At 54.3% G+C, this 24,124-nt stretch overlaps 8 protein-coding genes across 8 annotated transcripts; 5 read left to right on the top strand and 3 right to left on the bottom strand.

The window, feature by feature from the left end:
• Positions 1–1,156: 1,156 nt before the first annotated feature.
• Positions 1,157–2,400, bottom strand: BDZ83DRAFT_262559 (uncharacterized protein). Its single transcript, XM_060502006.1, has one exon. It carries the CDS (start codon positions 2,216–2,218, stop codon positions 1,370–1,372), a length of 849 nt encoding a protein of 282 aa, XP_060366386.1. The 5' UTR covers positions 2,219–2,400; the 3' UTR covers positions 1,157–1,369.
• Positions 2,401–3,862: 1,462 nt separating this feature from the next.
• Positions 3,863–5,224, top strand: BDZ83DRAFT_718539 (nucleotide sugar dehydrogenase; the record flags this gene model as incomplete). The annotated part of the gene is made up of 1 exon (XM_060512087.1): positions 3,863–5,224. One exon carries the CDS (start codon positions 3,863–3,865, stop codon positions 5,222–5,224), a length of 1,362 nt encoding a protein of 453 aa, XP_060366385.1.
• Positions 5,225–7,961: 2,737 nt separating this feature from the next.
• BDZ83DRAFT_616310 (uncharacterized protein) lies at positions 7,962–8,698 on the top strand. The gene is made up of 2 exons (XM_060507965.1): positions 7,962–8,148; positions 8,407–8,698. Exons 1-2 carry the CDS (start codon positions 8,007–8,009, stop codon positions 8,418–8,420), a joined length of 156 nt encoding a protein of 51 aa, XP_060366384.1. The 5' UTR covers positions 7,962–8,006; the 3' UTR covers positions 8,421–8,698.
• A 993-nt stretch (positions 8,699–9,691) lies between these two features.
• Positions 9,692–10,811, bottom strand: BDZ83DRAFT_750933 (uncharacterized protein; the record flags this gene model as incomplete). The annotated part of the gene is made up of 2 exons (XM_060513985.1): positions 9,692–10,741; positions 10,806–10,811. The coding sequence occupies 2 exons, from the start codon at positions 10,809–10,811 to the stop codon at positions 9,692–9,694; spliced, it is 1,056 nt and encodes a 351-aa protein (XP_060366383.1).
• Positions 10,812–12,408: 1,597 nt separating this feature from the next.
• On the bottom strand, positions 12,409–15,063 carry BDZ83DRAFT_750932 (PX domain-containing protein; the record flags this gene model as incomplete). Its single annotated transcript, XM_060513984.1, has 5 exons — positions 12,409–12,618; positions 12,670–13,263; positions 13,319–13,458; positions 13,524–14,333; positions 14,571–15,063. 5 exons carry the CDS (start codon positions 15,061–15,063, stop codon positions 12,409–12,411), a joined length of 2,247 nt encoding a protein of 748 aa, XP_060366382.1.
• Positions 15,064–16,156: 1,093 nt separating this feature from the next.
• Positions 16,157–17,544, top strand: BDZ83DRAFT_262429 (ribosomal protein L15). Its single transcript, XM_060502005.1, has 2 exons — positions 16,157–16,782; positions 16,872–17,544. Exons 1-2 carry the CDS (start codon positions 16,457–16,459, stop codon positions 17,458–17,460), a joined length of 915 nt encoding a protein of 304 aa, XP_060366381.1. The 5' UTR covers positions 16,157–16,456; the 3' UTR covers positions 17,461–17,544.
• A 601-nt stretch (positions 17,545–18,145) lies between these two features.
• On the top strand, positions 18,146–19,096 carry BDZ83DRAFT_718536 (short chain dehydrogenase; the record flags this gene model as incomplete). Its single annotated transcript, XM_060512086.1, has 1 exon — positions 18,146–19,096. One exon carries the CDS (start codon positions 18,146–18,148, stop codon positions 19,094–19,096), a length of 951 nt encoding a protein of 316 aa, XP_060366380.1.
• Positions 19,097–21,714: 2,618 nt separating this feature from the next.
• BDZ83DRAFT_262362 (glycolipid 2-alpha-mannosyltransferase) lies at positions 21,715–24,112 on the top strand. Its single transcript, XM_060502004.1, has 5 exons — positions 21,715–22,395; positions 22,451–22,849; positions 22,903–22,989; positions 23,044–23,446; positions 23,497–24,112. The coding sequence occupies exons 1-5, from the start codon at positions 22,109–22,111 to the stop codon at positions 23,836–23,838; spliced, it is 1,518 nt and encodes a 505-aa protein (XP_060366379.1). The 5' UTR covers positions 21,715–22,108; the 3' UTR covers positions 23,839–24,112.
• The last annotated feature ends 12 nt before the right edge of the window (positions 24,113–24,124 follow it).

Here is a 24,124-nt window from a genome sequence, read left to right as displayed (position 1 = left end):
CTCTTGTCCAGGTTCCGTGCCCTGCGACAACGATGTCTAGAATACAACTTGACCGTAAGAATAGCCTCACTGCATGACTTTGAAGACCAAATCGAGGACAAGGACATGTTGTCTTTCATCTTGCTCTCTTCAACGTCGTACGAAAGCTGGTGCGAAGATCGGAATCTTCCAGCCGACAACCCGAATGGACGGGTTTGTGTTTCCCCAAGGCTGGTCAGGCTTGTCCTCCTGCGGACGCGCCGGTCCTTGGCTGTCTCCGAGGTTCTGGTAATGATCCCGGGAGGTGAAGTCGCCGATACCTGGCGACAAACTGCTATGCTTAGTGCCGCGTCCTCGTCAGCGAGGTTCCAGTCGGCAATATCTGCCTCCCAGACTCCAAAAAACAGGTAAAGAACTTTTGGTCCTTGGCGGTGAAAAATGTCGCTTTGCTCCAATCTTTTAGTGTTGTCAGCATCCTCCTCTCCGCAGGCCAACCTTTTCAGTAACAAGGTGTCTCCATGAACATCGGCCGGCCTACGCTTGTCGACTTTTTGATGTCATCAGGTCGGACAAGGTCGTAAAGTGCGAATGATTGAGTAAAGACGGCAGCCTCATCGGCTGAACCTCCTCGTATAATCAGAAGCCTAAGGACGCACCAGTCGCCAGACTGAAGCGGTGCGATCATGGCTGGGGCCAATGATATCCCCAACCTCACACAAAGAGTGAGATGCACCTCGTCTTCTTTGCATTGTTGGCAGAACTTGGCGCCAACCTGGCAGGGCTGTAGGCTGCGGCTCCAATATCCATGCCCAATCCGTTGGGGGTGCCTTTGAATTTCTATAATTGTATTGCATCTTGCATTTGCAGTGCAGATGGCACCAGCGCAAAGGCCTTTGCCATCTCATCTTGTGTCTCATCTTGTGGTTCGTCAGCTTTAGACGAGGGCACGAAGTCCCACCAATCATGCTAGTGTTGAGGGCACACACCGAGCACGATGGCAAATCCCATGATCAGAATATTGGAAAACAGTCTTCCAAACCACAGAGAACTAGTCTGAGCAACGCGCAGTGGCGGTGCGCCTTCGTTCGTGGACGCGGCGGCGGGCTTCTGGTGGTCGAGAGACAGGTCGGCAAGTGTTGCGAGATCACGGTGAGGAGACGGCATTACAGTCGAAGCCGTCGTCCCGTCGCCGTCACAGCCACATGGGAGTGCAGAGGCAAATTCCCGCTTATGGACCCCTTTCGAGAAGAACTGCCATCGTGATATGAAACGAGCCGAATGCTTGATGATGCTGCTGCTCAGGTCGACAGTGTGCGACTTGGCTGTCGATCCAAACTTCTCAGCGCCCTGTTTTGGACAAAGGCTTTGCTTGTTCGAATGAAGCATCATGCTACGACCCATCAGCTCGAGCCATACGTTGGCCCCAGGCGACGGGACTGCAAATAGCATCGCTCAGCGCACCAGAGGCTGCTTGTTTGCTGGTTGACAAACGTCCGCTGTGGCTTGAGGGGTCCCGAAATGATAACCCGCTGGCAGGTCGGCCGCGTGTGCAACACAAGCGCTTCCCCCAAGGCGCCGCGCCGGTCCCGAGCCGAGAATGACGAGATGAAGGAGGGTTCTTGGCATTCATGTTTTCTTCTTCCCTTCCTGAACGAGCTTTGTAGAGAACGGATAGGGCAAAGAGAGGCGTCCCTGAGGGAAAACTAGTTGTCCATTGGCGTTGTTCTCCACCACGTGTATGGCGCCCAGTGCAAGGGGCCGTTTGTGGCTTGTAAGCTTGGATCGGTGTCGAACGGGCGGTTGATGGGATGGAATCGTGGAGGACGGACCGGAAAGCCATGGAAGGGGGGCTCGCGCCCCACGAAGCTAAGAACCTACCGGTACATAGCTCATGAAGGAGGGGCGGACGAGGGGATGAAGGAGGGTGGGTGATGGTGGTGATGGAGGGGGCGTGGGAAAATGATAAGATGGTGATGCAGTAACGGAGAAGATGAAGAAAGAAGAAAGTCGAGCGGGGATGAGAGACACCCTGGACTTCGCACTCATGCAATACCACCCAGCATTTTTCCGACATGCAATAAAGCATTCGGCGGGGGCGGATACCTCGCTCCCATGCTGCCGTGATGCATATTGCATGACACTTGCATATACATCTCCCATATGCATATGCATTAGTCTCATATGCATATCCATGGGGAGCTGACCAAACGTTCCTTGTCTCGTTCCGCACACCAATCATCCTCTCCACAACGCATACAGAGTACTTACTTCTCTATTGTTGTGCTTCGACACATAACGTCGTCTCATTCGACTCTCGACTCGATTCCAAGCTGCCAAGACAGTAGCTTCCGTCGACCTCGAAATGTGCATACGGAATACGGAGACCGAAGGAGCTTTCTGCACGCCGCCTCCAGTCCGTACTCTGCAAACAAGCCTCATCCTGGCTCTTTTCCAGCTTGCTCATACACCCTTCCTCTCTTCTTGCAGACCCCCTGTCGATACTCTCGCAAGGTTTCTGTCGAAGATGACCTCCAAGCCTTTTTTTAGGATATCGCCGGAGAAGATAGGTCGAGAGGTCGAGAAATCTCTTCCGCGAAAAGAACTCAGCCATGCGTGATCGACGCGCCCAAGGCCGGTGGCCAAGCAAGCAACCCCCCTCGGCCATGAGATGCGAAGGTGACCCCAGCGTAACCTCCGGTCTTTTTCGATTCATCTCGATCCAGCAGTACCCTGGACCACCGCTTACGAACCCCGAATATGGCCATGCAGCAAAGATTGTCATGTTCAAATTCCGCGTCCAAGTTCCAAGAAAGCATGCCTACTCCAGGCCAGCCGAGCAGGCCGCAGCAACCTCTTCCCCAAAAATTGGTCCTCAGCAAGTGTTGACGGGGGGCGTTTTGCATGACATCAAGCGTCGGAGGACACCTCGGCGAGAGTGCGATGGGCAGACAGGGGAGATGAGTGTCTTTGCCTGCCTCATGCATCCGGGCTTGCCAGCTTGGCGATTCCACGCTCGATGATATTGCTGGTGAGTGATGAGAGACTGGACACACCCGGCCTGAGCAGCATTCTGCCATTCTCGTTGTGCTGATGCCATATTGCGCTATTGTACCTTTCTCCGTGCAGCGTCGTCTTGCCGAAGCGCGCCCGTGGTTATGGTTGTGGTTGCGCTCTGAGGGGGTGGAACCTTCAGCCACCTTCAGGCCGCTTTGCCATGGACTGCTTTTGGACAAACTATTGCTGATGGTCGCCTGTTTGACTTCAAGTTCTGGCCTGCTCGGGAGCTAGCCTCGACCTGAAACTAACATGTCGTTCTGCTTCCCGACTTTGATCTGTCCACGGCCCCGTCGCTATTCTCCAGCCGCGTGCCGCCGGGCTGGCTTGAGGGAGCCTCACCACTACCATGGCGTTTATGCCGTATGCTGCAAACCAGACGTGGATCCCGATCAGGCCCGGCAACACCCATTTCGATGCCATGTCTCAATCATTGCTTTGCTCTGGTGCTGCCATGGAGGACGGCGGCCGCAACGGTTTGGTCTGGGCAACCTCGAGAAAGCTGACGCCAGGGGCAGGGTCAACATGAGTGGGCTGTCTCCTCTTCTCCCTTCCTCCTCGTGCCTGGCCATCATGTCAGTGCCTCAGTTGGAAAGTCCTTTTAACTCACGTCTCCTTTCCTCTGACAAGGGCTTTCTTCCTTCCATTCCGTGCGCCCCTCTCTTCCACTCCTACGCCCTTTCCAAGAGCTTTAGACACTTGGCATTGTAGTTGACTTTTTCCCAAAGGCAGATATCAGAAGAGATATTCTCCTTCATCTTCACAGGCCTACCCCACCACTCGTTTTCCAGAAGCCCTCATCGTTCGTTTATATCCTCGCTCCGTTGCAATGGATGCCCAGATGCTCACTCCTGACACCCCGGAGCGGTTTCCGACTTGCCACAACGGATATCCTTTCGACTCTCCGGAGACCAAGCCTCAAGCATGGGACTTTCCTCATGATGGCTACTACCCCATCACGCCTCCCACGGAGGAGTGCGAATCGGATGAGGAGCTTGCCACTGTTGCAAGCTCCATTGATCTTGAGGCGGAACCTCTGGTGGCCGTCATCGGTGTCGGATACGTTGGAGAGCACCTTGTGGGCAACTTTGCTCGCAAGTTCAACGTTCTCGGTTTCGATGTCTCTGAGGCGCGTGTCCAGGGTCTTGGCGAGGAATTTGGCCCAGACAGCAAGGCCAAGTTCACTTGCAAGCCTAGCGATATGGCAGCTGCCACGCACTTCCTCATCTCGGTTCCGACACTATTGCGCCCAGACCAGACCATTGACGCTTCCTTTCTGAAATCTGCTCTCAAGAACGTCGCCACATACGCTCGCCCCGGTTCGGTGGTTGTCGTCGAATCGTCCGTCGCAGTCGGTATGACGAGAGAGCTGCTTGGGCCTCTGGCAAAGGAGCGTCACCTCTTTGCCGGAATGTCGCCCGAACGAGTTGACCCTGGCCGAGTTGAGCCGCCTGCATTCGCCATTCCCAAAATTGTTTCCGGTTTGGATGACATGGTTCCTGGCTCGCTCAATGCCATTGTTCGCCTATACTCGCAGGTGTTTGACAATGTCGTCCCTGTGTCTCGGCCCGAAGTCGCTGAGATGACCAAGTTGTACGAGAATTGCCAGCGTATGATGTGTATCGCGTTCGCAAACGAGATGGCCGATGCTTGTTTGGGCCATGGCGTTGACCCGTACGAGGTGTCCGGTGCGGCGGCGACCAAGCCCTTCGGATATATGCCGTTTATGCCCAGTCTCGGCGTTGGTGGTCACTGCATTCCAGTCAACCCCTACTACCTTCTTTCGAACAGTCAGTTTCCTCTCCTGCAACATGCAACGGAGAAGATGCGAGCTCGCCCCATGACGATTGCTCAGCGCGCGGTTGACACATTGTGCGCCGAGAAGCTGAGGCCCAGCGTCCTTGTCGTGGGCATGGGCTTCAAGAAGGGCCAGTCGCACCTGGCTAACTCTCCCGGTCTCGAACTCGCAAAGAGCCTCGTGCTGACGGACAAGGTCGATGTTTGCTGGGCCGACCCTCTCGTCAAGCAGGAGGCTGTACCGCAAATCGCGCGCCTGGATGTCGAGGACTGGAATGCGCGGTCGCTAGAGCAGCGCTTCGACATGATAATCGTCGCTTTCAGACAAACAGGACTCGACTTTGACGTCCTGAACCAGCTTGACAAGACTCGTGTTGAGATGTGGTGCAACTAAGGCTTTCGGCCAAGGTTTGCGGCTGTCTTGGGCTGACGGTGGCGCACTCTTCAGTCATCACTCCCTCTCGTCCCTCATGCTTTTCACGATTTTTTGCTTTTTCCTCCAATCAGTGGGATTTTCATTACTCACTTGGGCTTTTTCTGGCGCATACATGTAGCGACCCTGTTGTTTGCGGTTGGTGTACATTGGAGCGAACGGCAGGTCGAAACGCGAATATGATATGCAGGACGGATGTAATACCTCGGGTTTTCTTGCGCTTTTTCTTTGTCTCCTTCTCATCGAATGGTGTCCCGGATACTTTGGTTCCCTTTTCCTGGTAGATAAAACGGTCGCGTTTCGACGAGATCGGATTCGAGCGCATTAACGGCCGTCGAAGATAGATGCGAGATACATATTCCAGGAAATCATTCCTCTTCCTTAATGTCGACTCATATTCTCAAAATCCGGAGCGTTCCTCCCTCGCTTGATCGTGATTGTCATTTGCTGTAAACGAATTGCATCTTGGTCCGTGAGAGTGAGAGGAGTGTCGTTGTCACTATTGAACGTGTCGCACTGCCAGTATTAATCCCTTACGGCAACCAGTCCCCGTAAGATCCGTCGGGAAACACGGCACATCCTAATCCATCCGTTGTCTAAGTGTGTGCTTTACGCAACTCTCGGTTGGGATACGAACCCATCGTTGGCGGTGCCGAGCTGCCGAGAAGATTCCCCATTCGCGATGATATGCTGAAGTCAGGAAAAAGTTGCCCCGCGATGGCGCGCGCCCTGCGGGACTAGTGACCCGGGGCGATTGATATAGGTATCTGATATCCAACGCTGTGGTCTAGGTTTTCCATGGGCCATTAGTCTCAGCGATCTGCTCTGCTGGCATTCTACCGCATCCCACATCCCACATACCCATATCGCGGTGCATTATCTATTGATATGCGCGACACCGGCAACTAGCCGGGGGTCTCGACGTTCTGGTTGGCAGCCTCGCCCACATCCCAGCCGTCCATTATCTCTGTGATGAGATAAGAGGGTTGCTTTTTGGGTCTCTTTGGGATGGTACCGTCATTATAGTTTGGGTGCAAGAGATGCAAAACGGGCGTGGAATACGAGAATAATGAGAGAGTTGAGCAGCGGGAGCTGGGCGAAGATGGTGTGAAGCAGCGGTGAACCAAAAACGGAGGGATGTCAAGTGGTCATCGAAGAATGAGGTTAGGCGAGGGTTGCTCTTGTGCGATTTCGGGAAAGGTGCCGATGTTCCCCCTCCCCTTCCAGTACTAGGCTTCTCTTCCACGAGAAGATGAACCCAAGAAAGCACATCAGTCGAGCTGAAGTGGTTGAGAGTGCGTGAGTCTCGCCATTTCAAGTAGCTATGAAGCCTTCGCAATCCGTGTGCCGGCGGGAGTCGGCGCCCGGAAGGCGTCGGCCATGCGGCGTCGCGGACCGCGGGCTCCAGTTTCTCGTATTGCTTCTCAAAGATGACAGCCATGCCGCGCCAAGATCCAGCCAGCATCTGACAGCTTGTAGAGTCAATTGACTGGATTGACGTGGCCCGGCTTAAGCTCATTGATCACCACATTGACTCCAGCAATGGTCTCATTGCAAAGTGGCCGTGAGCTCTTCGATCCACGCTGCGACTCGATATAGCCAATTAGTGGAGTGGTTAAGGTATGCTATTCTCAAAGCTTAACCCGCGAAGAGTTGCCAACTCATGGAATGATTTGCACATGTTCGAATTCTTTTCACCTTCCTAGTCACTGTTGGAGAATTCCACGTCATGGGTGCGCAAGGCATATTCAAAGGGAATGCATTTATTTGACGATGAATCCGGGGGCGACCTAAGCTTCTTACATCATCGGCCTCTCGCTCTTCCCAGCTCCGGTCTCCACGTTCCCGGCTGCTCTCAAGCTTGCGTTTTCTTCAGCTGTCCCTATACTCTTCTAGAAAATAAGTTAGTTCCTGGGCAAGGTCGCATTGAAGTGAAGGAAATGAGCTTACCTTGCGGATGCACAACCACCACCCAACCTTCTCTCCATCCTTCGTAAGAGTAGAGAGCAATTGTGCAGATCTAGAGCGCGACCCCAGATCTCGACTTTGGATGTCTACATGCCCCATTTGCAAAGTTGTTCGTCATAAGTGGTAATGTCGATGTCTTCAGTAAGGCGGAGAACCCGCTGAAGATGTCAAGTCTCAGAGCAACAACAGCTCCCTCCCCCTGGTTGCCAGCCTTACGCGTCTCCAGGACCCGGATACGGTTGATGAGGGGTCTGGTGAGTAGTTGGCTCCGGATCATCATCAGGAGGATCCTGGGCATACAAGGCAGGCTGCTAGCCGTAACCCGGGAAGTATGCCAGAGGTGGGCCAGAAAACTGCTGATAGGGACCAGAGGCAGATTGATGACGTCCAGTGGGAGTTTGGGGAAGGCCGAGAGACTGATGGTTGTACACGGAGCCAAAGTTTGGCTGGAGATGGCCGAAAGCTTGCTGGTGGGGATTGGAAGCATGAAGGCTTGAGAGTTGCTGCTGAGTCGGAGGATGAATCGGCCGTACAAGCTGAGAGGGCTGATTGAGAGAGTCCTGGTTGAGAGAGTCCTGGTTGAGAGCATCCTGGTTGGGAAAGGCTTGGCTGGAAGAGGCGTGACTGGAAGACGCCTGGTCCGCGGTATCTTCACCCTTGGAGGCCTTCTTCAATTTCGCTTTCTTCTTCCTGTTGTCGCAATCGATGCAGGCACGAGCCTCGAAGAAACCGGAAGAGTTCTGGCGGAAGCAAGTCTCATCGTGACACTTGCGACATGTGCTGCAAAAGACGAGGCTGGCGCACTCGGCATCCTGACCACGGCAACGGCGGGGAGTGCCCTTGGGATACTGGGTCTCGGGATAGTTGTCGATGTAGCAATGGTGATGAATGCTCGTCTGACTTCTCTGGCGCTGTGACTCGATCGAATATCAGTCCACTGATTCAATGGCACACGAATGATTCTGAGAATGAGATCCATGTTTTCTGGGGGGGGGGGCTTTGAAGCAATATGGGGTAGAAGAGTGGTGGGCTAATGGTGATGGTAATGCAATAGAAAACAGCTTGAGAGGCACCAAAACCACCAGCACAAGACTGAAGGTCGAAAAATTCCCTCTGTGGCAGTACAGGAGAGAATAAGAGAAATCGAGATGGAACGAAAGAGAAGGCCAACTTACAGGCGCCATACTGAGTGGCTTGGCTCGAAGCCCCTTGATTTCTTTGCTCGTGAGATTTGTTGATGTGATGAGCCTCTTCGACCTCGATCGAAGAACTCTTTGTGGTTGTTGAGTATGGAAAGAGTAAGAAAGAGAAGAAGGGGCCAAATCAGCTCATGTACAGATTTACTTAGGCAGACCACCCCGCTTGCCGGTCAGAGGTGGCATTTTGTGTCTTTCTTGACCTGACCGTGAAGCTCATGATAGCCCTAGGGCAGGCCCTCAATGCAGTGTGAGCGATTGGGCTTATTGCGGGCCCCCGAGTGAACAGGAGGTTCATTGAGAAGTTCACTAGGTAGTTCACTTGCAGGGCGAAAGGATGGTAGGCAGGCATGGTGAAGGCTATCTGTCATATGGATGGCAGCCTTGGCGAGGTGAGAATGGTATTTCAGGTGACAGGTCTCAGAAAATTTGTTACAAATCAAAACTGAAGGCTGGAGTACGTTCTGCTTTCAGATATCTCTCAGTTCATGGGTATCAGTCAACACATTATCAGATCTCAAGCAGGTCACTCGGAAGATTTTTACATTTAGAGAGGGATGATTTCGAGCCAAAAGTCATGAATTAAGTCGAATAAAGGTACCTCCAAGCCTATACTGTAGCTCCAGGCCCATAGTCTCTCGAGAAACGAGCCGAAAAGGCGTATGCGATATCAGAGAGTCGTGGGTACGAATCTGTACGTCTCCAGTTCGTGAATCCGGCAATTTGATGCTCGCCAGTGCCTCTTCTTCCTCGCGCCGCAATGTGACTTGAGATAGATTGCAACCGATGAGGTGATGCAGTCTTCTCGCCAATACTGGATGTCCTATGCTCAAGAACATGGCGGATAATGTCGTGAAGGGCGTCATTAGTAACGTTTCTCGACGGATCCATGCGAGAGCCTCCTCAAAAAAACAAAGCAGCAAACCACCCATGTCTCCCAAAACCCAATGTCCTTGCCCTCCAAAGCCAAAGTAATCCTCCTAGGGGTTGACCCCTTGCTGAAGTAACGCCCCCATCTAGACACAGTCTCCACGCTCACTTCCCCTCAATTGTGCAAGAAATGAGAGCCACTAGCCATGTCGAGCCTGTCATACCGAGAAAGAAAACGAGACGCCTTGCATGTATATGTGTTGTATCGAACCAGGCCAGTGATTCTGTCGATAGGTCGTAATGTGCGAGCTGCCAGTACCGGTAGAGGACCAAGTTGCGAATGAAGTTGAATGTATGACCTCCGTACCGTTTTGGGACGAGAACAGAAACCTCCTTAGCAAGCCGCCACAAGGATCGCGCCATTTCCTCCACCGAATCCTGAAAAGCCACCCTTTCCGTTGGCGCCGTAGTTGTCGTCGTCATCATCAGACTCGTCCTCGCGGCGACGCTTTCTCAAGCCGGGACGCTCGTCAGGCAGTTCCACGTGATCCAGGGGTTCCTCCTCCGTCTCGACGTCAGACTCAGTCTCGTTCCCGTTCATGTTGCCGCGAGCACCCGCAGCAGCCTTGCGGCCGGACTTGGCAGTGGCCTTGCCCTTGCGGGCAGAGTTGTTCTTCTTGCCGAGACGCTTCTTCTTGCCTTTGGCGTTACGACCGGCACCGGAACCACGTCTGAACGGGACGGCGTTAAACTCGGAGGCCAGCTGGCGTCTCTTGGCTTCGCGCTCGCCCTTATCCTCGATCTTGGCGGTACGAGTTCCGGCGCGGCAACTTGCGCAGTTCTTGAGGTTGATACGTCCGTCCTTGTCCTTAAAGTTGGATTTATGCAAGCACTTCCTCTCGCGGGAGCAGTAGAGCTTGTTCTTGCAATCGGGATTTCCGGGGTACCCCTTGCAACGGTACACGTTCCGATACTTGGACCGGCTTTGTCTGCGCTGGTAGTACTTGAACTTGCAGCGACGGTGGTCCTTCCTACTGCCTGCCTGCGCCCGAATTCTTCCTTGGAGGTCCTCGTCGTCGAAGAAAGAGCCGACAGAGGCCGAGCTTCCCGACCCGATCGAGCCGGCGGAGCTTGAGCTTGTTGAGGCTGCCGAGGCCGCCGGGCTGGCGCGGGCGTTGGCCGCACGGGAGGTGGGCGCGATGGGAACGGTAGGGGCGGCAGGGACCCGGGCAGGGGCATTGGCGAGGCCGAACTCGGCGAGGGTAGGAGGATCACGCCCGGGAGTCCAGCCCTCGGGGCCTTCGGCGAGAAGCCGGGCAACCCGGAGCTGGCCGGCAGACGCGGCGGTTCGGGGGGTGAGGGGCGGAGCCGAGGGGTTGCCCTCCTCGGCCTCACCCTCGTCACTCGAGACGACGATGGGCTTATCCTTCTTGCCCTTTTCCTGCTGGCAATCGATTATTAGTATGTAACACTCACAAGATAGGGGACCAAGGGGAGGGAGGACTTACATCCATGTTGACTAGGTAGGTATCGTGAATCTGGAGATAGTTGGCTGTCGAGATATGTCCAGAAAAGGCTGGAAGAATGTGGTGATGCCCGGATGGGAGGAAGAAAGAAGAGAAAATCTAAAAAGTCTCGTCAACTGAAAGGATTTCTGGACGTGAATTCCCATCGTGGCGGTATCCGCTTGTTGACGGCATTCTAGGGCTTGTGTTATTACGGAGCTCATGAGATTTTCACGATGACTCGGTTTTGTCCCGTGGCTGTCGAGCCATAATATGCCTGAGGACGGGGATGGGGGCTCTTCACATCAAGTGGTGATGGGGAACGGTGGAGGGTACATGCGATGTATGACCCAGGGGCACGATCAGAGCACAATAGTGCTCCTTTGAGGGATGAAGCAAAGAGGAAAAGAAACTAGAAGCCCCGAGGATTGACTGAGTGATACGTCATTCCATGTAAGGCTTTCGCCATATCCAATCGCTAAACTTGTTTATGGTGATGTCTCATCGATAGATCAGTGATAGCTCACTAGAGACAGAAAGCTCGACGAAGGTAGGTACCCATTGAAGAGAAGCCTCGATGAACAGAAAGTTCTGCATGATGGGTTATATTCTTTCCGCTGACGCCGACTACGGATCAAGGACCGAGGAAATCATCTTTTGGCTCGAGAGCCGGGCATTTCATGGCACATAAGAGCCAAGTTTATCATCATGTGGCATATATGGGCATCGCATATGGACACCTAAGGTGAAGCCACTCGATATGGGCCTTTCTGGTTTCGGAAAGGCATCTCAATGACTCGAGAGCTTCCGACGATGGGGCTCTATCTGGTAGATGGCGTCTGTGATCTCATTAATGGACAGAGCTTTCGCTTGGATGAGGAGCTTGGTCTCATCTGACATGAGGCCATTAATTGGATTGATAGGGAGAAGTGCATGAGCACCTGGTCTAAAGGACTTGATGCTTGCTGAGCATCCTTTCGAAGGTTTCCTTGCCAGATACTGTACGTACCTCAGATGACGAGCATGTTAATCTCGTCGACTTTGTAGAGACGACCAATGATAGTTCATGAAGTTGAGGTCTCATCTGCCATGAGAACTGTCATTGAAATGATATCAGGAATGTGGATTGAAGTCTGACCTGAGCCGTGAGATACTTGCTTAATCTGATGGCAGCGTATATTGGCGAAAGATTCGAGCTGGACGACGACGACGATGACGACGATGACGATGACGATGGCATGTTCATCAAGTCAAGGCCTCGAAAGCTACCGGGTAAAGGCCAAAGGATGCAAGAGCAGATGATGAGATAGAGATTAAGAACAATGTATTAAAAGCAACTTGCGTAACCAAAGGGTATTCGGCAACGGGTCCCTGCTCTAAGATGTACATTCTGACTTGTGAGATATCGCGCTCAGAAAAAAAAATCAAGGACCATCGGACACAAATTCGTACAAGACTGAGGTAGACTGTCGCTGACACAGTCCAACGCAAGAGTCGAAATAATCCCGGCGGATGAAGAGGAAAGACCGGAACGCCAGTAGTGAAGAGACGCTCATATGCAAAGCCGATGCGTTCATAGAAAGGGTAAAGTACGGAGTAAAGGTAATTAGTCGCCGAGGGGCATGCCGTCAAGCTCATCGAGAAGACGGCGCCAGTTGTCGGCCAGCATTTCGGAGTACTTGACGCGCTCCTGAGCCCAGTCTTGGTTCCAACGCGAGACGTGGAACTGGGTGGTCTGGAAGTAGATGAGCTCGTCACGGATGCACTCCTTGACAAAGATGGATCGGTTGTGTTGGTTGACGATGGACTCCTTGTCCTGTAACTATTATCAGTACTGTAACGAGCGAGAGGAACGCGTCCAACATACCTTGAGAATGGACTCAACCACCTTCTCAATCTCACCAGGCTTGACCATGCCATCGGGTTTGCTGCGGAGACTGGCCAACTTGGTCTCATTTGTCTGGATCCTTCGCTCAAGGTAGGGAATATTGTCCTTGTCCAAACGTTCCCTGCGATCGAACAAGTCACGGATGCTCACGAGAGCATCTCGTTGGCGCTTGAGATCCTCCAACACACCCTCTTCCCAGGCCTTGCTCTCATCTTCCAAAAGTGTCTGGCACGTTCTCAAGTGTCTGCTCATGGACGTCAGGCCATCATTTAGCAGAGGCACATCGTTGGTGTCGCTGGCGTATGTGTCGGCACTCGTTTCGGTGAGGGAGGTCAGAGACATGGCAATACGAGCATGGTCCGCCGCAACTCCCTCGCTGCGCTTCACCAGACGATCCATGACGTTGCAGATGTTAATGTACAGCTCGGCTGAGCGTCTGATGCCGGAGCGCGTCTTATCAAACATGGCCTCGAGAGTGGGCGGCAACGAGTCTTCCAGGTTGGGCGGCAAGGCACGTCCGGAGAATTCGTCTTGGACGGAGATGGTGGCCTGCTTGCGCCATACAGCCAGTTCCTGATACTAACAATTAGCGAAATGCAGTGGAGCGAGAAGACTAGAAGCGGCCTACAGTCGGGACGGTAAGGAACATGATAATGAGCTGTTCCTGGCTCAGAATGGGATGCCGGACAAGAGCATTGAGGAACCTTCCAAGGCCTCTGCGGCGCTTCTCGATAAATGCGCCATCATTAGAGAAGTGGTTACCGTTGACTAACGTATAGATGTTAGTGGGGACCATGTAAACATTGTAAACAACAAACAGCATCGAGACCTACCAGCAACACGCTTGGGCGGCAGCAGAGGGAGAGCCCTGAACGGATACCGCTTGTGCAGGCAGTCCAAAAGCCACACAAAGTCGCTGTACCGCCTGATGACCTTGCTACCCCGTCGGACGCTCGCAACCTCGTAATTGTGGTGTTGGAACATGAAGAGTCCTTCCTTCTCCGGCATCAACGTGATAACGACATTCTCTTCCACAGAACTTCCCGAACGACCGCTCACGGCAGGCCGCAGAGAGGGCACGGTCGCGGGATTGAGATTCGCGTCGCGTCCACCGCTTGCACCACCAAAAGGACTTGTGACCTGATTATTTTGGGGTGGTTCGCTGAAGCCGCCTCCCGTGGGGTTGCCATCGAAGTAGCCGCCCCATCCACCGCCCGGCGATGTGCCGGTGTTTACATCCTGCCGCCCGGAACTCCTCTCTGAGCCGATGGCCGCAGACGTGTAGGAAGACATGGTTCGACCGGCAATGGCGGTGCTCGGAGACGTGCTGTAGTGGCCATTGCCGTTGCCATTGCCGTTTGCTGCAGGTCGCTGGGGACTGGCGCCGTTGGTTCTACTGGGGGACTCGGCGATGGCGTGCGCGTGGCCCTTGTGTACATCGGGAGAATTCCATGGGTCCTCTGGCTCTGGGAAGTCCATCGGAGGTCGGCGCAGAGTGGTGGGCTGCGGCGGCGGCGGTGAGGGCGGCGATGGGGTATCTTGGACGGGGGTTGCAGGGGCTTGAGGAGGTTTGGCAGCAAGCTCGGAGACGGGAGGCATCACGGGAGCAGCAGTCAAGCCGGCGAGCTTGGGGAGTGGGAGATCTGGATTAGTGTATTGGCAATTAGCAGAGAACCCCACACAGATTGCGCGCACTGATAAGTGGTCGTAAGGTACGAAGGAGGGATAGCTGCGAGGGTCGGGTAGGGCAGCTCGGCGAACAGGGTGCCGAGGTCATGACATAACAAGGTGGGCAAGACAAAAGTGGATGTTTGCTGGTGCTGGGAAACGGTGATGATGATGGTGATGAAAGAAAAGAGGTAGAAAGAAAATGGACTCACTTCTGCGTCGCTCGTCGACGGTGTCGAGGCTGATGTGGTCGCCCTCCTGTGACAGGGCAATAAGAGCCAGCAGGACGTTGAACTCGCCGCGTCCGACAGCAATGTCGCCACCTGCAGCTGGCACAACCATGGACATGATCTGCGCCTGCTGGTCGGCTCCCAGGCGCGCAGCAGCGAATAGCTTGGCTATGCCACCGGCATTGATGCGCCCTCCGGTGCCATCTTCGCGCACGACTGTGTCAAAGGTCTCAATGTAGGGCTCGGGGACGTCGGAGGCGGATAAGAGGTTGCGGACGACATCGGCGCGCGACTGCTTCTTCCGCGGAGTGGGCATGTCCCAGGGTGAGCTCTCGGCTCCGGCGAGATCGTCGTCGGTGAAGAGCGAATTGGAGCCGGACTTTGACATGGAGCCTTCGTCGAACAGCGATCGCGAGGGCGCAGCAGAGGTGTTTGAGGGCGAATCCGCCGGTGGTGATGATCCGAAGAGGGACATTGTAGGCGATTATGTACTGGACGGCCAACTGCGATTAGGAGGGGTGCGAGAGAAGGGTGGTAACGAATTCCAAGGTTATCGAGGTAGTACTGGCGTTTGGCTGGTGGTATCTGTACTCTAGAGGCCGATTGACTTCCCTTGGATGGATTGGAAGGGCTGCTGGTCGGAGGAGTGCGCTATCCAACGAAGGACGCAGAGCAGAGAGGCCTCGTAATTGATGCGTAACGGGGGACTTTGGAGAATACGGGCGGTTGCAGTGTGACGAGATAAGGTAAGAGAGCAGAGAGGTCCACGGGCGAGTCGTGGTGACCAAAGGTCCGGACGGAGTAAGCTTGCCGCGTAGGTACTGGCGCCAACGTCAAGGTATCGCAGTAACAGAGAGCCGAGAGAGCTCAAGGTCGGTTCCAGCAGAGGTGTGGGAGAGCTGAGCTGCGTCCAGTCGAGTCGAGTATCCGTACCTTGCAAACACCAACAGCGCGAGGAACCAGAAGACGATGATGAAAGGAAGACCGGGGGGTCCAGTGGGTGGATGATGCGACAGGCCGCGACAATGGCAAGGTACCGATGGAAGGTGAGGTACCTAAGTATGTACACGCAGCACTGAAATGGTTGACGATGATGCGTACGTACACACGCACAACAAACTGTACAGAAACAGAGAGCGATCTCACGATTGGAAGTTTGAACAGAAAAAAGATTAATCAAGACAAAAAGCTTGAAACTTTTTTTGACTCCCAAAGTCACAACCCAACCTGGAGGCAGAGCTGGGGCCAAGGATTGGAAGCTTGAGACAAGTCGAGACGGGCCGTGGGCTGCGAGGGAAGGGACCTGGTCAGGTACCTGGTCAGGTACCTTACTTTCTTGCTCAAGTTCCTCTGGGACTTGGACGAGGATACGCTGTTTCTGGCGACACTGACAGTGAGGTGAGCCTGAATCCCAATTGTCCGTCTGTGCCTCACTCAGTGCCTGAACTAGGGACAGAGCTGGGACATCTAGTGGACTGAACCAGGAGACCACGCTGTTGCGGAGCAAACAGTCCTTGTCGCAGGTCGACGTGCTCCGTAAGGTGCTCCGTAGAGGGGCACTGGGCTGCCGCCAGGGAAGCTTCAGGCGCCTAACGCAAGTCATGTCCTTCAAGTGGGCCTTAGGTAAGCATGCAGGGTACACCTCGATTATCCGCCACACTTGGGCCAGCTTCAGCCACTCTTCCTGGATGTGGCTTGGTCGGCTCTTCTTCGCGTGAACCCGCCGAACCGCGACGGGGCCACCTGCAGCAGCTTCCCGAGAGAGTGAGGCTCCATTGGAAATTTTGGAGGACCGGACCTGGAATCTCGGCCTTGTCGCTGTTCATCGTCACCCAACGCCCACGACCGCCACCACATCCACCCTCACAATGCCGCCACGGATAGTATCGCCGTTGCATGCTGCGACATGCTGTAGCCGCACCCTTCGCCCCTCCACGAACCCCACGAGCCTCGTCTCCCTCTTCGCTGGCCTGTCCATTGGCACCCGCAATGCCTCCATCCTCGCCAGCCTGAGCGACAACAAGGGAGCTTACAACAAGCGCATCAGACTCGGTCGCGGTCCCTCTGCTGGCAAGGGCAAGACATCTGGAAGAGGTCACAAGGGTCAGGGACAGCATGGTCACGTCAAGCCGTGGTTCCAGGGTGGTCAGACACCGTTGATTGTGCAAAGGGGAACCAAGGGTTTCGACAACAAGTAGGTGTATTTCCGAAAATCATACGCCAATGGCTTGTCCAGAGCCTTGTATATACACTGGATCTTCAGTCGCTGACTTTCAAACGCAGGCGCGCTCCTGTCATGTCCAAACTGAACCTCGACAAGCTCCAACAATGGATCGACGCCGGCCGCCTAGACCCTACGAAGCAAATCACCGTCAAGGAAATCATCGAGTCGGGCCTCATCGGCAGTGTCAAGGACGGCATCAAGCTCCTCGGCCGCGGCAAGACCGACCTCCGCCAGCCCATCGATATCATGGTCTCGCGCGCCTCCGCCTCCGCCATCGACGCCGTCGAGGGCAATGGCGGCAAGATCCTCACCAGGTTCTACACCAAGCAGTCAATCAAGCGCCTCCTCCGCGGCGAGTCCCAGAACACCGACAAGCCTCTGCCCGTCGGCAAGGAGTACGTCGAGAGCATCCTCTCCGAGGCCCGCAAGAAGACGTTCCTCTACAGATTGCCCGACCCCACTAGCCGTGAGGATATTGAGTACTACCGCGACCCCGCCCACCGCGGTTACTTGAGCCACTTGCTCAAGGAGGGCGAGTCACCGTCTTTGTACTTCAAGGTGCCGCTTGCGAGAAAGCGCATCGAGCACGCCGACAAGGAGTCGCGCAAGGAGACCAAGAAGGTTACCCGCGACAACACCCTTTGGTAGACGGGGGAGGGCGGTGGTTGATGTGGAGGAAGAGCACAAAAAAACAGGACGAATAAATGTACCATTACTTCCCGGCGATTTGTATGTACAGACATTGTATCAATACTACTACTACCCCCCAAGCTCGAACAGCTGGGCCTTATTTCCGCACTCTCTATTCTCCGTCCGATGTTGAGCGGAAACGAACGGCCTAGGCTCTGGTCTGTAAGAATAGGCTTACCAGAGACACAGGGCCAAGAAAGGGAAGCAGAGTTCGGCCCAACTCTTGCATTGCTGACATGCAGAGGACTATCTTGCCTGCGCTGCGGAAAGATCCCGCTCATCTAGCCGCTCATCGGGGAACGAGTTGACTCCGAGATGGCATGGTAGAGCGTATCCGTATTAATGGATTTTGGTAGCCGGCTGCCCTCGGATGTTCAACTCCCACGCGGGGAGCATGAAGAACTGGCGTTTGGTGTTGTTGAACCATCCCTGTTGGGCAGAGTCAATTCGACAACCTCTTGGACTGGATGACGTCTGGTCCGACCATTCACATGCGTGTTTCGTTTCTTTCGAGCGTACAAGTAGCTGAGTATGGAACGGGACAAGGTGAGTATGAGAGGCAGCTTGAGCTCTTTACGTTCACATTCGTGCTTTTTGCCAGCTAGCTAGGAACTAATTGGTACCCCCTTCTAATCACCTTACTATGGACACTCTCAGCTTCCTTCAAATAGTCGGGCTCATCGCCCTCGTCGCCGTGGCATACAACCTCGCATGGCCCTTCTTCCCCTTCCTCCGCAAATCCAAACTCGACCGCTACCTCGTCCCCGTCCACGGCAAACCAGCCTGGGCCCTTGTCACCGGCGCAAGCGACGGCATAGGCAAAGGCCTCGCAAACGAGCTCGCTCGGCGGGGCTTCAATGTCGTCCTCCACGGCCGCAACGACGTGAAGCTGGAAGAGGTGCGGCACAACCTCGCGCTCGCGAACCCGGACAGGGAGTTCCGCATCATGGTTGGCGATGCCGGGGTTCTCGGATCAGGGAATCAGCCGTGGGACGTCATGCTTGCACCGCTGGAGAATCTGAATCTACGCGTGCTTGTCAACAATGTCGGCGGCGGGCCGGCGGAGCCGATCATGAGGAGACTGGATGAGTCGTCCATGGAGGATATTGCAGCCAACGTGCACATAAATGCTCTATTTCCGACGCTGCTCAACGCCATTCTGATTCCGCGCTTCACTGCGTCGTCTGAGCCCGCGCTAATTATCAATGTCGGGTCGCTTTCGGACAACGGACTGCCGCTGCTGTCGTTTTACAGCGGGAGCAAGGCGTTCCTCGGTGCCATGTCGACGTCCATGGCACGGGAGCTGTCGATGGACGGGTTCGATGTCGAGGTCATGGGCGTGCGGATCGGGGCAGTGGCGACTAAACCGGAGCTGATGACGCCGCGGGCATTTTGGCCTTCGGTTGAGGTCATTGCGAATGCTATCTTGGACCGGGTCGGGTGCGGGAGGGCGGTGCTGATTCCGTACTGGGGTCACGCGGTGCAGATGGCGTTTTTGGATCTGGTGCCTGCGGTTTTACAGGATCCGTTGTATAAGAGGATTATGGTGAAGATGAGGTCTACGGAGAAGAAGATGTTCAGCAAGGCGAAGTGAGGGCTCTCGATGATCATCAACGAATCTCAGATGGAGGATGAGGTTGGTGTCAGGTAGTAATTTATGAAGTACGGGTCCTTGGAATAGTATTTCTCAGCAGGGCACTATCAACTTTCTCCAGGCAGTCTCCAGTGGCAGACTGGTAAGAAAAGGGGTAGTCATCGATTCATCTTTCCCATGCGAGACGAGAGATACTGAGACACTATGAAGTTCCATAAGCTAATTTGGAGAAGGTTGTTCTGAATTAGAGAAAGGAATCATTGTCGAATCTGGTGATCGAGATGTAAATAAGGCTCAACAGCCCAAAGATGATTAGAGTTTACTATATCATACGTCAGTCAGGGTATGGGGGGTTTGTGTTGTCTCAGCCATTTCAACATTTGATAACTCGATAAGGACTTGAAGAATGTAGGAGGATGATATAAGGTAACTATATGGCAAAATGAGACAGGGCGTACTACCGGTACTAAGGCAGTTCTTCACCTCATGTCAACAGTCAGTGGCATCAAAATAAGCAATTCGTAAAGTCGTGAAGTGAGATGGATGCCATGCACCAGTCATGCACAACATGTGAGTAACCCACAGGACGATTAGAGTTGAAGTCATGGTTATCTGGTGATCCACACCGATAGATGGCCTTCATCAATCTCATCAATGATCAACGGAGCTAGCCAAGCTGTATCTGTATTATTTCCGGCGTGCGCTTAGGTTGTTAATACAACCTCATGAATAAGGTAAGGTAGCGCGGCTGGTGCCACTCGTGGGCAGTCGATAAGGACAAGAGGCACCGGAGATGACAGTGTCGCATGCGGTTGTGGCGCTAGAAGCACAGACTGGCTGCTATTGGGCGTGAAAGTGCCACCATCGGAGCAGGATCGGATTGGGGCCCTTGGGGACCACACTTGTCCTTCGTGACAGGATGGAAGTTGGAAGTTGGTGTGTGCGATTTGTCTGCTTGGCGATTGGGCAGACGGGAGGTGGGAAGTGTGGCGCAGGCGACAGGAGCTGACAAGCTCCAGGGCAGCAGCTGCCAGATTGCCAGATTACAGGAAATGGCATCCAATGCAAGCCAATGCAACATGGCAAGAAAGGTCTGAGCCTCTAAACACTACTTACTTTTGCTGACAGGATGCAGGATTATTACCTAAGCCTTTGGGATGCCGGGATTCAAAGTCCATAAGGTATTCGTACTTTTGTACTTTGTAACCCTGGACAGGACGGGTAGATAGATACTGATAATGGAAGGAAAAAGTGAGTGCCCGACTGCTGGATGAAAACGGAAAGAGTCCAGATTGCAGGATGGGAGAACCTCGGTACGTACCCCAGAGTACCTACCGGTATCCAGACGAAAGGAGGGGGTCCACTTTCTCCTTTCCGCGTTTCTTGGCGGGACGATCTATCCAATGACGCGAGGTTCCCTGAGCTGCTCGCATCCACCCAAAGCCCCCCTCGCCCCCACTCTACATCCCCTTGCTATGCTATGGTTGGCTGTGTCGAGTTGCAGTCGTTGCAGTTCACGTCCAGATTCAGTCCAGTCCGGTCTGGTCTCTGGCATCCCCGTCAACTTACAAGTCCTAGACCACGGGCAGCCCAGCATGGGGTGAGCAGCCATGGAGTGAACTGTGAAGAAAGATGGCATTGTTGTGATTAGGGGACTGGGACTCTGATTGAGGCTATGAGGGACCCAGTGAGGTGCATGACAGGAGACGGCGTCCCTATCTCGCTACTGGATTGCGTGTTCGTGGTGGCAGGTGCCGTGTTCGTGGTGCCTGCCGTCACATTGAGCTGTAAAATGGAAGATGGAACTTGGAAGGCGCCTACCGTGTCTCCTTCCCTCCCCCGGCTTCCCTATCGCCATGAAAAAAATGCCACCCTAATACCTCACTCCTTAGGTATCCCGTCCGTAACTCTCCTACGTCTCTCCTCATCCGTAAGGTAGCCATCCACGGGTGACATCTGTCAGCTTTTCCCCCCTTCCCACACCCCCGAAAAAAAAAAGTTGGTTCCTTAAGGTACTTGGTCCCGACGGATTCCAACTCCCTTTTCTCTCTCCCACTCACGAACCCACCCCCTTCATCCCGCCGAACGACCTTTCCCTTTCTCCAACTTGACACCCTCCCTCCCCTCCGACCTGACGAACGAAGACGACGACGACAATCCACGATAGCGTTCGCAAGCGCCCGCGCCTCTTTTCTTCGCGAACGCCACTGACCTATGTCGCCTGCCGAGACGAGACCCTCTGCTCGACGCAATTGACCACATCCCAAATCGGCTCAACCCGTCAGGCCCTTTGTGTGTGTGTGTGACCTTGGGAGTGAAGAACCAACCTTCTTCCGCTTCATTGAAACCTTTGGGCTCAATCCCACACGCACAATCGTACACATACCACGAGGGTAGTAGTCTCACCGTCGATTCCGTCCATTGATTGCAACAGCGAGGCCTCGCAAAGCAACCGCGCGCTCCGCTTCCGCTTCCGCTACCGCATCCACATCACACCCTCTCCATCAGCGAGTGCCGTGTCTTTCCTCCGCCTTCGACGCGAAGTCTGAAAACTGTTCAGTCTCAGCTTCTCACCCCCCGTCTTCGGTCAGCACTCCACAACCACCACCAAACCCGACGCCTTGCTCGAGGGAAATCTCGTCCCTGCCGCTCGTTCACGTACCGCACCCCTTCGCAATTCGCATCGCCCACGCAACCCACGTGTCAATCAGCCTTTCTTGTCTTTCGCCTGTGTATGCTGCTTCGATAACATACGGCTTTGCATTTGTTCGCGGTTCGCGTGTTCATCCAAAGGAAAAAGGAATCAGGTCCATTAATCGACGCATCGCACCGCAATCGCCCTTCCACACACACCCCATATCCAACCAGCCCTGCTAATCTTTGACGACACATCCTTCAACGCCACCCTTGGAGCCATCCCATCTCTCATCCGACATCTTTCCACCGCGACACCGCCAAACACAACCTCCTCCTTCACACAACTGCCGGCCACGGTGCGCCGCAGCCGTAGCCATGGATCTTTTTAGACGAGCCGCAAAGGCGACCTCGACGTCGCCGCAACTGCCCACCGCTGACGAGAAGCCTACCACAAAGGCCGCTCGCCAGAACAGATTGACCTCGCGACTTGCCTTCTTCAGAAGACCGCTGCGACTCCGCGGAAACTCGAGCATCTCGGTGCCTCTCGGCGTCGTCATCCTCTTTCCCTTGATCGTCGTCATCCTCATCCTCGTGCTGTTCGTTAGACACCCGAGCTCGCCTGGAAGGATATTGATGCCCGCAGGCGCTCCCCCTGCTATCAGGTATGCACCTGATCTCATTCTCTCAATTGATTAAGCCTAACGATATTGTGCACAGGAAAATCAGCGAAGAGCACGACAAGGTCTTCGTCACCGGATGTCTCGAGCCCGATACGAGCAGACCCAAGGCCAACGGTGCATTTGTCGTTCTGGCCCGCAACCAGGAGTTGGAAGGTGTCATTCAATCCATCAAGTCCATTGAGCGTCACTTCAACCGCTGGTACCACTACCCCTACGTCTTCCTGAACGATGGTGACTTCAACGAGACCTTCAAGGAGGTTGTCACCAACTACACGTCTGCACCCGTCGAGTTTGGCAAGGTCGGTCCTGAGATGTGGGGTTACCCCGACTGGATCGACCACAAGGTCGCCAAGGAGGGCATCGCGAAGCAGGGTGACGCCGCTGTCATGTACGGTGGCTTGGAGAGCTACCACGCCATGTGCCGCTTCTACTCTGGGTACGTTCCAGAAACGCAAACCGCTTGTTATCTCTATACTAACGCCGGCACAGTTTCTTCTACAAGCACGAGCTGCTCGCCAAGTACAACTGGTACTGGCGTCTCGAGCCCGAGATCAAGTACTTCTGCGACATCACCTAGTACGTCTGGACACTTTTAATCGATCAACGTTTCACTTGCTAACTCCTACACAGTGATCCTTTCTGGGCCATGATCGATGCCAACAAGACCTACGGCTTCACCATCGCTGTCAAAGAACTTCGCGAGACTGTCCCCAACATCTTCAGATACGCTTCCGCCTACAAGCGCCTCAAGGGCCTCAAGTCTAAAGGCTTGTGGGAGATGTTCGTCGACCCCGTCGAGAAGAAGGAAGAGCCGGTCACCGACCAGTCCCCCCTGCCCGAAGAAGTTTTGCGTGCCGACCCCAACCGCAACAACCTGCCTGACATCGACCCCGAGGCTATGGAAGGCGAGTCGTACAACATGTGCCATTTCTGGTCCAACTTCGAAATTGCTAGCCTTGATTGGTTCCGCGGCAAGGAGTACGAAGAGTTCTTCGAGATGATGGACCGCAGTGGAGGCTTCTGGATGGAACGCGTAAGTCCGCAGGATGCAGAACCATGAGGAGCCAAGCTAACATTTGATAGTGGGGTGATGCCCCCATCCACTCCTTGGCAGCCGGCGCCCTCCTCTCCCCTCGCGACATCCACTACTTCCGTGACTTTGGATACCGACACACCACTATCCAGCACTGCCCTGCCAATGCGCCGGCCCGACAGCTGCCCAGGCAGCCCTACCTCGAGACGACAACCCTCGACGAAAAGAAGCGTATCGAGGAAGATAAGTACTGGGAAAACTGGGATGCTGAGAAGGAGAACGGTGTCGGATGCAGATGCCGCTGCGACACAGACATTGTCGACGTCGAGGGCAAGGAGGGATCGTGCCTTGCTGAATGGGTCGATGTTGCCGGTGGATGGGCCAGCCCGTAGATGCAACAACAATGCATCGCATACGCATACGATGTCACGAGCCACAGCCAGCAGACGAGCGCTGGCACCAGTCACGGAGGAAACGACATAAAAAGGGATTGTATATTGACAAAGCGGAGACTTCAGACTCTTTGTCTTCACAGAAGGGTGTCTCATTAATGTTGGCACGCATAGGTGTAACGGCATCGCCATTACAGGTCTTTGCTCGAGTTCTTTGGGAGTTAAGGTTTTCAAAGTTTTCGGCCACTGTCCATAATCGTTGTCTTTTTTTTCCTTTTCATCAAAC

This window comes from Colletotrichum acutatum, assembly GCF_030867785.1.
Source record: "Colletotrichum acutatum strain CBS 112980 chromosome Unknown BDZ83scaffold_33, whole genome shotgun sequence".
NCBI lineage: Eukaryota > Fungi > Ascomycota > Sordariomycetes > Glomerellales > Glomerellaceae > Colletotrichum > Colletotrichum acutatum.
The sequence above is the reverse complement of the archived record's forward strand: the minus strand, read 5'-3'. Positions and strand labels throughout refer to the sequence as shown.